The sequence below is a fragment of the Megascapheus bottae genome, chromosome X (assembly GCF_031878675.1).
Source record: "Megascapheus bottae isolate mThoBot1 chromosome X, mThoBot2.hap1, whole genome shotgun sequence".
Taxonomy (NCBI): domain Eukaryota; kingdom Metazoa; phylum Chordata; class Mammalia; order Rodentia; family Geomyidae; genus Megascapheus; species Megascapheus bottae.
Window position 1 is genome coordinate 63,137,107 of NC_143547.1, and position 16,484 is coordinate 63,153,590.

The following is a 16,484-nucleotide window of genomic DNA, read 5'->3' on the forward strand; positions in this document are numbered from 1 at the left end:
TAATTTCATAAATGGCCTAATGCTTTGGGATGACTTTCCACATACAACTTGAATTCTGAGAGTTTCTCTGTGAATTTATACTTCATTTTTAGAGAAATCTTGCAATTGTCATTTAATCTTGCCGATCATGAATTCTTTGAAAACTTAAGAAGTAATAGTTTGGAAATTAATCTTGATTATTCTTGTTTCAGATTGAGCCTAAAGATTTATCTGAGAATTGTGTCTGGTTAAAAGTAAAAGAAGAGAAGTTTGAGAATCCAGATCTCTTTGCAAAATTGGCCTTGAATTTTGCCACCAACATAAAAGGTACATTTTACTTTTTTCAAAACCTGTGTTTTCTATTCTATACATTACAATTCTATGCTCTATTAAACATACATTTCTAATACTGTATGTATATTTGTCTCATTCTTCAGTACACTCTAATGTAGATTAAAATGTTAATATAAGGTTTACAGAAAGTAAAATAAATTTCTTTCTTTTTAAGTTTTTTGTGTAAATATTATTGTTCATCTGAAAATTAGGTGTTTGATATTCATGCTTATAATGTGCTTTATACTGCATATAAAATTATAAAATTGTAATTTTTGCTAAGAAGCAGACATGAAGTTTTGCTTTACCATGTAATAGAAAGAAATGGAAGATAATACACTACGGAAGATTTTCTAAAATTGGAATAAGATTGTTGACAGGGCTTATATAAAATGTCTTTTCTCTTAAAATGGTATGACTTATGATACTGGTTTTCCAGGAAATTTTATCATTTTTGTTATGAGCATCATTTCTGTATCAGTGTGAAAATCTGTTACCTAATAAGCATGGTTACTGATTTGATAATCTTTATGAATAGATCATTAATAATTTTCGGTACTGCACACATAATTTTAGTGCTATTCAGGAATCTTTTTAATCTTATCCATAATCATTGATATTCATGAACCTTTTGGTATTGTATTTTGGCATATCTATTCAACTAATTAATGTAGGAGTAATAGCTGAGTTAAACATCATTTTTTTTCCTGTGTGAATGAGCCAAGAAATGAAAATACTTTATACTGTCTTTGGAATTATCATTTTCACTATTCTCTCAGATTTATTATAACATTCCCTAGGATGTGAAATTTGAAAATTTGAGTGTTTGTAAGAGAGAGGAGAGGGAGAAGGCTGCGTATATTATTAATTTTCAGTCCTCCTAGCTTATCTTGTATACCAGACATAATTAAATAGTTTTTCTTTTCTGTAAATTTATGTTCATATCCACACATGGCAATCTCTGGCTGGGAAACTATTTTGGAAAATGTTTCCATTTAAAACAATTATTTTCATTCTTTCTAGTCTTTTGTTTTTCTTACTATTACTATACCGTATTTAAAGGTTCCTTCAGTGACTTGGAGATTACTATTTATTGTAATTTCTTTTTAATGATGATAACTTATTTAATAGATACATGTTCATTTTTATCAAAAAGGAAAAATACATGATGATGAAAAAAACATGAGAGGGGGTATCAATGTGTGAGAAGCAATGTACCGTCTGTTTGGTGAATGTAATTGTGACCCCTCTATACATTACAATAAAAAAGACAGAAAAAAATATATTCTAGCCATATATATAATACACACATATGGGACCGGGAGTTTGGCCTAGTGATGGAGTGCTTGCCTAGCATGGGAGAAGACCTGGGTTCAACTCCTTGCTTCCACATACATATAAAAAAGATGAAAGTGGTGCTATGGCTCAAATAGTAGAGCTCTATGCTTGAGAAAGTCCAAGGGCAGTGCTCAAGCCCTGAGTTTAAGCCCTAAGACTGGCAAAAATATATAAATATATATAAATGTGTGCTTGAACAACTTTTCTTCTATTCATAGGCTGTTTTTATCTTCTTTCATTATGAATTTTCTCCTCTAGTTTTTCCTACATTTTTTATTGAACAGCTGCTCTTTTACTAATTGTTTCTTTTCCTTGTATTGAGTCCTATATGAAACATACATTTCATAAAATTTTACAGTCAGCTTGGACCTTTAAAATGATTAAGCACACACAGTATTTTCCATATTACATATGGAAAAAAAACTTATGAAAGCGACACAGAGGACATTATCAAAAGCATTAGAGCAGGCTTGCTCAAGGTAGTATGGTGTGGTTTTAAAGCTAGAAGCAATGGAGTCCTCCATAGTGTGATTCCAGCAGTGATGTTTGTAATGTTACTGACTGAATGTTTTCATCCATAAAATGAGTGGAGCAATGTTTACCTACTAGTGCTGTGAGAATTAAATAAGGTTATACCAACACAGTGCTTGTATGCAGCAGACAATTAATAAATATTAATTTGTATTTCTCCTTCATTTATCTGATGCTGTGTGTATGTGTTTTTAGTGATTGACAATTAATACAGCTATTATTTCAGTAAGAAGATTTTCTGCTCTTCTGTGCAGCACTAGATAGAGCTCATCAGTTACAATATAAGTAATTCTTGGTGCAGCTGCCAAAGCTTAATCAAACATAAGTAACACAAAACAAAAATCACTTACAGGCTCTCCTGTATTCACTGATGGCAATGCTGCATTGCTATTATTGTTTCCTTCTCTAGATTTTCTACGTGACATTGCATTTCCTCTCCTAATTTTGAATGTTTAAGTGCAGATCAGGACAGGGGTATCTTTTAGCATCACTCTGAAGGTATATTTAAGAGCTCAGTTAAGCATCATATAATATCCTACACATATAGAACAGAGCCAAAGTGCATTTTAATGATACGAAACTGCCAGTTAAAATTAACACTCAATAACTATTGAATGCTCCTCCTGCAGTAGCTGCTATTCCTTGCTACTTCTCTTGGTTTGATTCAGCCTTTGGCCAATAGGTGGCAGTGTCAGTAAGAAATCATCAGGAGTCTGAGGCTCCTGGAAACTTGGACTTCTGCCCTGGCTTTCCTACTCTAGAGCTTCACTTTACTCCCCAATCTGTTGCTCACTGCAACTCATTGAGCTGCCTTTTGGAATGAGGAACACACCCTTTGTTTCTAAGACATTTCCAAATCAAAGCCTCCATGCTCCATAACTTCAGAAAAATTACCTCTCCTACCAGCATGTTGGAGAGTTCATTTCTGTGTTCTCCCTAGATATATTGTAAAATATTACCAAACTGTGTTTTCAAGAAAATGTTTAAAAATTTAAAGTAGCTTAGAATTGCTAAATAGAAAGCTTTAAAGATATACCAGTGCTAATATTTATAATGTTTAAGTGTGTAAATATTTAATACTTGAAAGTACCATAAAATTATACTTTCTATTTAAATTAGTTATTCTTCGCAGTTTAGGGGAAATGCTTTAGAACGGATTATTTTTGTGTTAGGAGAGCATAAGTCTCTCATTTCATTTAGCTAATTGGTTGAGTACCTGCTGTATGTGAATGGAAGTGAAAAAAATGTATAAGGTCTGAGCACCACACAGAACCCTTAATGAAGTGAGGGAGATAGGAAATGGACAATGCATTTAGACAAGTTACAGTGAATCTTGGAAGCAGTTAATATTGAGTTGGGAAGATTGAGATCTCATCCCAGAAGTATATAATTTGAGCAATCCTGTGCATTTAAGTAGAATTTTAATCAGGAAAGAGGCAATTCTTCTCAAGGAATGCCATTTGCAAAGTGTTAAAAGAAAAACTCATTGACACATTTAGTTCAGCAGAACTTATTTGTAGAAAGAATGATTTTTACAATGCAATCATGTATTCTGTAGCACTCAGAAGAAGGCCTGACTGTTCCATGCATGATCAATGATCAGCTTTTGCAGACTAATTATGGAAACAAAGGAGAGAAATGTGCTGATTGGGTATACTTAAGTAGGCCTTATTTGGACATGATGTGTTCACTTGGTGATTGGCTGAAGCTTGCATATTTTTGTTTAGCTGCATCTTAGGCATTTATTTCAAAATTGCTAGTCCTAAATTCTATTTTTTTTATTTTTTATTATAATTAATAGAAGGGTTACATTATATTCACCAGATAGGTGTATTGCTTCACAAACATTGGTAACCTTTCTCATGACATGGTCCCCATTTCCCTCCCCCCTCCTCCCACTCTTTTTGATTTTCCCCCTTCCCTGTCCAATTTCAAATAACCAATTAAGCACATATAAAATATATCAGATAACAAGGCGAACTATTGTAACAATATCATATGACCAAGGGATAGCAAAAGAGTAAGAGATAACATAGTACATTAAGGACAACAATCACTCATTATATGGCTTTTGTTTCCTTATCCTGGAGGTCCTTACATTTAGTGTCATACTATTTGGCCTTATGTCTCTAGATATTGTTCTAATGTAAATCTCTGCTAGGAGAGCCCAACGCTTCTAATTTGTGTATGTGTCTGTGCAGTACTAGGGATTGAATCCAGGTGGTTGAGCATGCTAACAAAACTACTCCCCTACTGAGCAATACCTCCAGCTGAGGTTTTGGTTTGTTAAGAAGATACTTAGATTTCACAGGTTCAGGCCTCCAATTCAAAAGGCTTGATTGCACTGATAGAAAATGGCATAATATAGAACAAAAAGGCAACTTATAGTTTTGGTAAAATGTTGGGGAAAGAAAATATTTTAAAATTGATTTGGAAGTCCAGGGTTTTGCACATTCCAATCAGGCACTCTACCACATGAACCATGGGCTCAGGCCATTTCTCTTTAGCTATTTTTTCAGATAGGATGTTGCTACATTCCTACCACTTTATTGTCTTATCTGTGACTTCTAGTATCAAGTTTCTAAGCCGAGTTTGTAAAGTAGGTGTGATTATTAATGTGAGTCACCATGTCCATACTAAGGCCCCTGAAAGAGATATGAGGATGTGGTTTGAAGGGAGGTCTGGCGGGAAACTTGGCGAGACTCTTATTTCTGATATGCCACTCACTAAAGCTGGAAATGATGTTGTGTTTTAAGTGGTAGAGTGCTAGACTTGAGAAGAAAGCTCAGGGATACTGCTCAGACCCAGAGTTTAAACCCTAGGACTAGGGCCCTCCCCCCAAAAAAGGAAGCTTTCTTGATTAACACAATATATTCAGCTTGAAAGGACTCTATGAGTCTGTAGGATATATATATATATATTATATATGTAACTGTTGGATTTGTGTATGTTTTCTACTGAAAATTTATTACTCACTTTAATAATATATGGAAACATATAACCATCAAGGTTACAGTGGTAATGTCATTCATTAAAATAACTATGGTAAATATAGGTAATAATGATATATAAGAATTAAAGTAATGATGGTTAATATTAACTAAATTCAAAATAATAATAAAATATGTACCTTATTACTGCTAATTCTAATTAGAATTTCTAGGGTTCTCTAGAGGCTTCAGGAAGAACAAATATAGTGTGTATGTGGAAGTTGTAAGCAATTTCTTTGGTTTTAATGTTGCTTGGAGGAAATATAAGAAATAAACATGAGGTTAATAAAATTTAGCTTCTTCAATAATAGATTTCTACAGTGCAATTTAGTTTTAATAATACCAGGAAATTGAGGTGTTATAAATATTTCAAATGCATATAAATGTCATTTTATCATGCTTGAAATATTAGGCATAGCTTTAAGATTATGGTGGAACTGAGTTTGAAAATGCACATCTATAAAAAAAGCATTTTTCCTGGAAGATTATACTTTCAATTGTGTTTTTTGGTTTCAGGATTAGCTGGTTGCCTCTAAAGAAGCCCACCCTAACTAGATAGTTCTGTGAAATAAAGGAATGGCAAAAAATAGCAAAATCAAATATATCCCTGTCTTCACAATGTAGACATTCTTAGAAGTGGCTTGAAAACAAGTTGGTGTGCTCTCCTCATATACGATGGGGTTAAAGTACCCAAAGATTGCTGATACCCTAACAAATATGTTATCCTAATCACATAATATGTATATGTACACATTATAAGCTTTACACAGAAGGAAACAAATGAAGAATATTTATTTTCTTCAGACAGTACATAGAAAAAGCATGCTCAGAAGTCAGGCACTAGTGGCTCATGCTTGTAATCCTAGCTGCTCAGGAGGCTGAGATTTGATGATCAGAGTAGAAGCCAAGCTGGGCAGGAAAGTCCATGAGCCTTTTATCTTCAATATACTACTCAGAAAACACTGGAATTGGCACTGTAGATCAGGTGGTAGAGCACTAGCCTTGAGTCAAAGAAGATGACAAACAGAGCACAGGCCCTGAGTTCAAGCCTGGGTACTGCCACCAAAAAAAAGGGTGGGGGAACATGGTAAAAGGATTTAGTTCTTATGTTCTCTTTCAAAGGGCAGGATTTTACTTAAAACTCTGTCTCTCCTTATAATAAATGAAGAAATGTAGTATCTTTTAAGCATTTGGTAAAGATGCAATAAAAATACATGGTATACGTATTTTTGTTGGACTGGGATTTGAACTCAGGGCTTTATGCTTGATCAAATGAATCTATTGAAAGAAGCTTCTTGAAGCCCTTTCCTGTTTTAGTTTTTTTTAAAAATAATAGTTACTTGCCCAGTTAGGCCTACTTGATGATTTATTCTTCCTCCTGTGTTGATTTATACTTCCTTCCATTTTTACTTCTTCCTATAGATGGGGTGACATGTTTAGATGAGGCCTCATAATTTATTTGTTATTTTGATTTTGCCCTGAGTTGGTTTGTAACTGTGATCCTTTATATGTCTGCCTCCTGCCGTGCTAAGATTATAGGCATGTACCACTTGTGCTAGATTAGTCTTTTGAAGCTAGCTTTATAACATTAGACAACTTGTATTTTATTACTACCTGTTTCAGTTATGAGTTTGTGAGACTGTCTCCTTTTTTGCCTTCTAGATAGATAGATAGATAGATAGATAGATAGATAGATAGATAGATAGATAGATAGACGGATGGACAGATGGATGGATAAATAGAGAATACAATAATAGTAACAGGACTTCTTTTGATAAAATTTGAAAATCACACAGGTTCTCATTCATATTATTCTAACTTAGTTTTGTATTGACAAATATATTGAGTTCAGTATGCATTTTAATGTTGTATCATTCAATTTTAGAGTCATGCTTTGTTCTAGCTGAGCAGTATATGATATTCAGACTATATTCTATTAAAAAAGAGAACTCTTCCCTTCTCCTTCCCTTCTCTTTCCCTTCTCCTTCCCTTCTCTTTCCCTTCTCCTTCCCTTCTCCTTCCCTTCTCCTTCCCTTCTCCTTCTCCTTCTCCTTCCCTTCTTCTCCTTCCCTTCTCCTTCCCTTCTTCTCCTTCCCTTCTTCTCCTTCCCTTCTTCTCCTTCCCTTCTTCTCCTTCCCTTCTCCTTCCCTTCTCCTTCCCTTCTCCTTCCCTTCTCCTTCCCTTCTCCTTCCCTTCCCTTCTCCCTTCTCTTCTCCCTTCCCTTCATCCCTTCCCTTCTCCCTTCCTTCCTTCCTTCCTTCCTTCCTTCCTTCCTTCCTTCCTTCCTTCCTTCCTTCCTTCCTTCCTTCCTTCCTTCCTTTTTTTCTCAATTGTCAAGCTTGAACTCTGGGCCTGGGTGCTGTCCCTGAGCTCTTCAGCTCAAGGCTACCACCCTACCCCTTCTGGTTTTCTTGTGGTTAATAAGAGATAAGAGTCTTGTGGTCTTTAGTACCCGTGCTGGCTTTGAACATTGATCCTGAGATCTTAGCCTCCTGAGTAGTTAGGATTACAGGGTAAGGCACTGCACTCAGTTAATTTTCTTAATTTAGGTAAGTTCAACTCAGATAACTTTACATATAAGTAATCCCTTTAGATAGTCCTTGACAAGAGCAGTTTATAGTTTTTGTTCATATTAGGTTATTTAGGTAGATGTCACCATTACTTATTTTCCCTGAATCTCAAATTACTCTTTTTTGCCAGTCCTGGGCTTGAGCTCAGGGCCTGAGCACTGTCCTTGGACTTTCTCAAGGCTAGAGTTCTACCACTTGAGCCTCAGCACCACTTCCGGCTTTTTTTCTGTGTATGTGGTACCGAGCAGTCAAACCCGGGTCCTCGAGCATGCTAGGCAAGCACTCTACCACTAGGCCAAACTCCTGGCCCTAAGTAATGCACTTTCTTTTTTTCTCTTTCTTTTTCTTTTTCTTTTCTTTTCTTTTTTTTTTTTTTTGCTAGTCCTGGGCTTGAGCTCAGGGCCTGAGCCCTGTCCTTGGGATTTCTCAAGGCTAGAGCTCTACCACTTGAGCCTCAGCACCACTTCCAGCTTTTTTCTATGTATGTGGTACTGAGGAATTGAACCCAGGTCTTTGTGCATGCTAAGCAGGCACTCTACCACTAGGCCAAACTCCCAGCCCTCAAATTACTTTTATGAGTATAATTTTTACAATTCATTAGTGTTATTATTTTTGGGGTTTTTTTGCTCACTGAATGCATGTGATCTTTAATAATCATAACAGTTCAGCTACTTCTCTCGAATATGTTTCAAGCAACAATTTTGCAGTGATTTTTATATTAGTTATTTTATATTGAAGGGTCAAAATACATGATAATCACATGAATGTTAACCAGTTTTTTCCTTAAAATTTTCTATCCCTTCAATAAACAAACACTCCATATAGTGTTATTATTTTATAAAAAGGTTTATCTCTTGCAGGTATGTGGCTTGAGTGAGATAAATTTTGTATTCAGACCTATACAGATGATGTATCTAAAATTATACCCCCAAAATCTAAAACTATAACTTTAAAAATATTTTACTTTAATGCATGCATCTAGGAATGCAATTGCACTTAGAAACAGATTAATACCTGCATATTAATATTATGTTTAAAGAAGCTCAACTTTTTATTTTCCTGTTAAATTACATACTGCCCTAAATTTATATGAGGGCCTGGGGTATAGTTCATTAGTTGAAGACTTTCTTAACATGCCTGACAACTTTAGGCCCCATTCCCTTCTCCTTCCCCACTGCTCTTCCAAATATCAGAAATCTTGACAGATATCAACTGAGTTCTCTGTTTCAACATCTCTTCTTCCAATTCTGAATAATAGGTATTAGGGAAGTTGGGGTCCCCAGTATAGTTGCTGGGTAGATTCAGTTCCTTCTTGGTTGTCAAACTGAATGTTCTTCTTCTTTATTGGTTATTATCAATAATAATTCTCTTCATTTCTTTTCTTGTGAAACTTTCAATGGAGCATTACAAAAACTGCTGTGTTGTTAACCAAAGTCTACATGTTCGAAGGAATGAAATGAAAAGACAAGCTGTGGGAAAGCTAAAATCTTTTTCTAGCCTAAGGTCAAGTAAATAGGTTCAGTCCTTATAGAATTTAAGGAACATTATTGAAGAGCATGGAAACTACAAGGCAAGGATCACCCCAAAGCCTACTATACAGACATGTACAGTGGGATTTCTTAGTAATTACAAGTACTATGGAAACTTGGTCTCTCCACATTCAAGTCCTGTATGGAAGTGATCATGGCCCTTCCATTCTTAGAATATTTCAGTAGTGCCCATTTTCTTTAGGAAGACATTGGATTGTATCTGAGACCACAAGCTGTTGGTACCATCTGTGTGTGTGTGTGTGTGTGTGTGTGTGTGTGTGTGGATGGATGGATGGATGGATGGATTTGTTTATTTATTGCCATTCCTGGGCTGGAATGCTATGGTTTAGCTTGGTCTGACCTCTTGAGCTCTGCCTTCTCAAGGGCAAGCAAGGAATATTGTGTCAAGCATCACTCAGATAATTTTATTTATTTATTTATTTATTTATTTACTTACTTACTTACTTTGTTGGTTATCAGGCTTGAAGTCAGTGCCTGGGCACTGGCTTTGAGTACTTTTTAGTTTTGAATAAAATTCCCCTTTCAGTTTTTGAGTGATTATTGGAGATGAGATTCTCATAGGGGTCATTTCTGCCAGGCTGGTTTTAGAACACAGGTCTCAGATCTCAGCCTCCTGTGTAGCTAGGATTACAGGCATGAGCCACTGGTGCTCAGCTCATTTGGGGTAATTTTTGGTACCTGTTTTCTCTTTTTCAAGTATTCAACTGTGGAAGCTATATCGATTTTCAAAATGACTAATGATTAATCAATAATATATCTTTTACTCAATTATGTGTGTTTGTGTGTGTGTGTGTGTGTGTGTGTGTGTGTGTATGCATGTGATCTGTCTAAATATTCAATGCTATGTAGCCCAGTCTTAGCCTCAGTAGTTCTGAGGTTATAGTTTTATTATACCACCATGTCTGATTATTTAATTTTAAATGGTACAGTTGTTTCACTAAAATGAAGAGAAGCTCTGTGTGTTGAAGCCAATGTCTATTTGTGATTGGTTGGTTGATTCAAAGCAAAGCACTTAATTTCTTATTGTCGCTATTTAAATAGCTGTGAAAAATAATAATCAGTACAACTGTATAGCTATCAAAGATATTTGTGTAAATGAAGATAAATATATATTACCCACTTATAACAATACCAATAATTTCAGCCAGGATATGCACTAATATTTGCTGTACCTTTATACAATACTAGTTTCTTTGTGAAGGTTTTTACATGAATGATTTAATTTGCTTGTTTACCTATACTGTTCATAATATTAGCCACGCCTTTTTTGTGCCAATATTGGGACTTGAACTCAGGGCTTGGGCATTGTCCCTAAACTTCTGTTTGCTCAAGACTGGCTCTCTACCACTTGAACCATTCACTTCCTTGGGCTTTTCCTGAGTAGTTAGTTGGAGATAAGTGTCTCACAGACTTTCATGCCATGGCTAGCCCCTGAACTGCAATCCTCAGATCTAAGCCTCCAGAGTAACTAGGATTACTGGAATGAGGTGCTAGGACCCAGCCATCATGATGATATTTTTCTGATGAACAAATGGAAGCTACATGATTGGTTCAGACAGGCTCTCCACATAGTCTACATGCTTCATCGTTTGCTCTGTCTGCTATTTGAGCACAGTCTTGCAAAAATACTTCATTAACCATGTTCCTTAATCCATTGGCCCAGATTTTTTACCTCTGGCATATCTTTCTGCAGTAGACCTGTGCTCATGAAAGATCTCTAATCAGAAATATCAGGCTAATACTTAGTTTCCCCATTATCTGATCCACAGGAAGAGAACAAGCTATTATATGTGAACTCTTCTTCTTTTTTTGCCCTGGTGCTTGAACTCTGGGCCAGTGCATTTTCCCTGAGCATTTCAACTCAAGGCTACTATTCTACCCCTTGAGCTATAGCACTACTTCCAGTTTTCTAGGCATTAATTGGTGATAAGAGTCTCAAGACTTTATTTCCCATGCTGGCTTTGAACCAAGATCCTCATATGTCAGCCTCCTAAGTAGCTAGGATTATAGGTGTGAGCTATGTTGCCCAGCTCCTCTTCTTATTATTCTTTTTTTCCCCAGTCCTGGGCTTGAGCGCAGGGCCTGAGCACTTTCCTTGGACTTTCTCAAGGCTAGAGCTCTACCACTTGAGCCTCAGCACCACTTCTAGCTTTTTATCTATGTATGCGGTACGGAGGAATCGAGCCTGGGTCTTCGTGTATGCTAGGCAAGCACTCTACCACTAGGCCAAACTCCCGGTCTGCTCCTCTTCTTTTAATTGCATTTTTGCTTGCCTACAAGGCTCTATCTAGCTTATGTAGGATATTAATGTACTTCTGTTTTTTAGACCCAGTAACAATACACTCATAAAGAGTTACAAGTAATGAAACACTTGCCTGTTAACTACATGGGTTATGGAATGCTGAAACATGTCCCTCAGTATAAAACTGATGTAGAAAGAATGTGAAAATATAGACACTTATTTGTTCAATTGAAATAGAGAAGGGAAGTTTGAAAACAAGATGATTGGGAGGGGGTTGGTGGAGGGAAAGGGGGACAAAAACAAGAGAAGGTAAATCAAGGTTTGAGAAGTAACATATCCATTACCTGAGGAATGTAACTATATATAATATTCTATACATTATTACTACAATAAAATACAAAATGAAGAATGGGAGAAATACTTAAGCTACTGGAACCCTTGGTTCAGTTCTCCATGCCTGTATAATTTTCTTTTTATTGTGACAAGTATTAATGCTAGTCTGATGTCTTTCTCCCTCTCCACATTTTCCTCTCATGTTGTTGGCCATGTCTTCATATGGGCTTAAGGATCATAGTATTTCATTTGAATTACTTTTCTAGGAGTCTAAGCAAAATATGAGATGCATTGAAATGGCAACTATAACTGGTGAATTATCATTATTTCCCTCATTAGAATAATTTACTGAGACTTGAGTGTATCTGGCTTCCTGTGATAAGAAGAGACTGATAACATGCTCTTGGCACTATGTGAGAAGTGTTGTTGCTTAGCATGTAACTTCTTTGAATAGAAGGTGACAAAAGTAACTACTCTGTAACATGTGATGTTATTAGGAAATTCATTATTTCTCTTGAAAAGGGAAGCTAGTGTGATTAGATACCTTTTGTTGTACCAACATCAATATGAAAGATACTATCACTCTCTCTTTGGTTATTCTTGTGAATGTCAGATAGCATCCCAGCTAATTGTTGATATTTTGATTTTCTTTGTCATGCTTTTGTCTCGTTCAACATTGACAATTTAAGTATTTTAGAAATTGATTATATTATTGAATCTTCATGATGGACATTATATGTATATATTATATCTACATGATGGATCAGAATATGGCTATAAAATCTTTTATTGCATAGATGAAACACCTTAGCATTTAGTAGGCATTTTTTGTTGGGAGTGGAGGGGGAATAATAGTCCTGGGGCGTGAAGTCAAGGGGACAGAGCACTCTACCAGTTTAGCCATAGATTTACTTCCAAACAAACTGTTTTGGGGGAGGGTTAGTAGAAGAGTCTTTCAGGCTTTCTAGTATATCTCAGGCTCCTGAATAGCTAGGATTGTAGGTATAAGGTCTTGTTTTTTTTAATTATATTTTATTGTTTGGGTGATATATAGACACGTTACAGATACATTCATCAGATAGTGGGTATATTACTTCTTGAACATTGATCCCCCTTTCCATGTTTTTCTCTCATTTACCCTCCCCACACCCTCCCAATCATCTAGTTTTCCCCCTTCTCTTTCCTATTTCAAGTAAACAAATTAACACATATATTGTCATTGTGATTTTTGTTCTTAATATACTATGTTAAGTTAATTCTTTTCTTTTTTCCCCCTTATGGTTTACTTCATGTTGTTAACTGTATGTATCTTTGGTACCTGGTATATTGATTTTTTTAGTAGTAATGAATTTGTTTGGAATAAAAAAGCATTTCTTCCATTTGTTTCATTTACTTCCTCTTATAAATAAAATTTGTTTATATAATTTTACATATATAAGCTCATTTATCTAATCTACATGGAGGAAATAACTTGTAATTTGGTTTCTTATATGTATTTATGAAGTTCTTATCATAGAACCTATACTCCTATTTCATCGTTTTGATGTCTAGTATACTAATCTGAAAACAGGTGAGATAGTTCACCTAGTGTGACTGTCAGTGAATTTCTTGAGTACTCACATTTCTGTGACCCTGAATTATTACTGAGTGTGAACCAAATTATTCTTTCTTGGCATCTAATCTTGAAGGCCACATTTGCAGTGATGAAAACTGTAATTTATGTTACTGGTGTTTTAGCCCCTTCAATTGTGCATTCTTACTAAAAGGCCTTTGTTGTTGAACCTGATCTACCGGATGTTTTCACTGCTATGTTTAAGGCTTTGACTGTTTTAACTTTTTCTAGTTTTCGATGTGCTTTGATCATTTTTCACCACTACTAATAAAGTGACTATATGTGGTTAGAGTCTGCCAGTAGTATTCTTCAATCTTCAGAGTCATCCACATCATATGATTTTAGAAATGCTGTAACCTAAGTACCTAGACACTCACTCTCTCTCTCTCTCTCTCTCTCTCTCTATATATATATATATATATATATGCACACATATACACACATATTATATATACATTATTACTGCAATATAACATCAATGCTACTCGAAGACTAGTAAGTATGGAATTTCCAAGGTCATTGCAAATGTCTGCTAATGGATGTCTTAGTTCTAGGCATGACAACATGTTAGATTGAAGGAATCAAGGTCAACTTTCCACAATCCCCTTTAAATATGGTTTTAAGCGGATTGCTTTAAAATATTTTGATACAGTTTAAAATTGGAAAAAGAAGAGTTTTGTCCAGTTATTTCCAAAATTAAATTGTCCTGTTTTTCTTTTTTATATGAGAAATAATCAATTATAAAACCATTCTATGTCATGTTGATTCCATACTTACTTGCTAAATTTAAGTGAGCAGACTTTACCCTCATGTTTTCTGTAACTCTCAACAGTAAATTAGCATCAGATTAGCAGATTTATATGTAATAATTTAAATTTGAATCTTTAAAAGTGGGAATGTAAACATGAACTCTGTACATAGTGATATTAATAATGTACATTTGCATATAGAATAATAGTTGCCTGGATTCATGTTGATTTATTTTCATTGAATCAAGTTTCTCTTTACCACGACCAGTGAGGAAGTTCATATGCATTTCCATGTAGTACATTTCCATGTAAGAAGTATTGGAGTTAGTAACCAAAACATTTGAGTTTATAAAATGGTAATTTGGAGAATATCAGAATTTTATTAATAGTGCTGAAGTTCATAAGTAGGATCTTTGGATAGGAAATTTAAATGTGCTTGCTTTACTATGTATACGTTCCCTCTGGAAGATATATATATATATATATATATATATATATATATATATATAATGATATTTATGGATATAATGTAACCGGTTTTCCTTACACATACTGAGTTACCTTTCAGAATTTGTTTTTGAGAATAGACAGTATTTTTTTCCTTTAGACATAAAGAAAATCCAAAGAAAAACTTTTATTTTCAGAAAACACAAAGAAAATGGACAGGTACTTCATGAAACAAAACTTTTAAAGAGCGCACTAGAATTAAGTGAAATAGACCAGTCATAGTCTTGGTATATTATTATGTTGACCACTTTATTTATAAAAGTATTGCTTATGGATGATATATTTTTTCCAAAATTTATTGGATATTAATCTCTATTAATGACTAAAAGCTATTTTTATACTAAATTTTAATCAAATATCAAATCTTGCAGATAGTATCTTAAAATTAAATTTTATACAACCGTACTTTTTAAAACATTCTTTCAGGTAATTTCTCTCAGACATTCAGGCATTCACATCTACCTCCTTTCACTAGACTCAACTGCATAAACACATTGACAAACTTGTTTGTTTCACAACTCTTGGATAAATTGATGCTTGTGTATTGTGAACTACATTTCTGTATATCGTAGTTAATAAGTAATGATGGCCTACATACAAACTAATTTACTGTAGACATGAGATAATAGCATTAGTGTAACAATTTCTCCAAGCTATCATCGGGTGTGACCTCTGTGCCTTATTTGCTCATTCAACAAATATGAACTGAATTTCCATCATATGCTATACAGTACCATTTTTCACAGAATGCTTATTACTTCATTAGGCCTCTGACCCACAGAAGGAGTAACACTGAGTTCTTAGTGATGGAAACAGAATCTGTTTATCTTTTTTTGCCTTGCCAGAATCACACTTTACTGACTTTAGATTCCAAGCTAATTATTCTTGCCTTATCCCTTAAAGAATTTTAAGCCTAAATTTTTATTATGTATATGTTGCTTAGATATGCTTAAACTTTTATCCCTTAACTGAACCATTGTGTATCATAATGAGCACTATTTTCTAGATACCTTCTTCTTGGATTGCATTCTTATTTCTGGTCTCTTTTTGTCTGTATCTTCTCATTATTTTCTAAAACTCTATAAAGTAGATCAGACCCATATCTGAGGATGTAGATTAGTGTTAGAGCATGTTTTTTGTATGTACAAGACCCTGAGTTCTAGTCATAGCAAAGCAAAGGGTGTGGGTAGATTTTTCAAAAGTTAAAAAAAAAACTACAAAATCAGACTGAGTGAATTTTTTGATTCTTCTGTATTTAAAATTCAGAAATGGGAGTTGAGAACAAAGCAGACCAAACTATAAAAGTAAGAATAAGATAGTAATGATGCCTATAAAGGGTAATCTGTGAAACATGTTTGCTATCTATTAGGCATTTGTTTTATAGAATAAGGACTAAGGGCTGGGAATGTGGCTAAGTGGTACAGTGCTTACTTAGCTTAGCATGTATGAGGCCCTGGGTTCAATTTCAGGGTACCACATAAACAAAAAATATGATTATAAAAATTATAAGAGATGGAATTTTTATAAGAGGGGACTACTTATAATTTATTAAAATGTATTTGTTTAAAAAAACATGGGTAAGTGTTTAAAAAAACATGGGTAAGTGTTATCAATGTTTGAGAAGTAAAGTACCTAGCACCTGTCAAATGTAACTGTAACCCCTCAATACATTACCCCAACATTGAAATACAATTAAAAAAATTGAATCAGTTATAAATACATTCTACATTGTATCACACACACACACACA

At 34.6% G+C, this 16,484-nt stretch overlaps 1 protein-coding gene across 6 annotated transcripts in view; it reads left to right on the forward strand.

The window, feature by feature from the left end:
• Diaph2 (diaphanous related formin 2) overlaps positions 1 to 16,484 on the forward strand; it is an 809,447-nt gene that overhangs the window by 237,718 nt on the left and 555,245 nt on the right. For all 6 annotated transcript variants that reach the window (XM_090326172.1, XM_090326173.1, XM_090326169.1 and 3 more), the window contains one exon: positions 192 to 306. In XM_090326172.1, the coding sequence (XP_090182298.1) occupies positions 192 to 306 (115 nt within the window). The remainder of the gene's footprint in view (positions 1 to 191; positions 307 to 16,484) is intronic.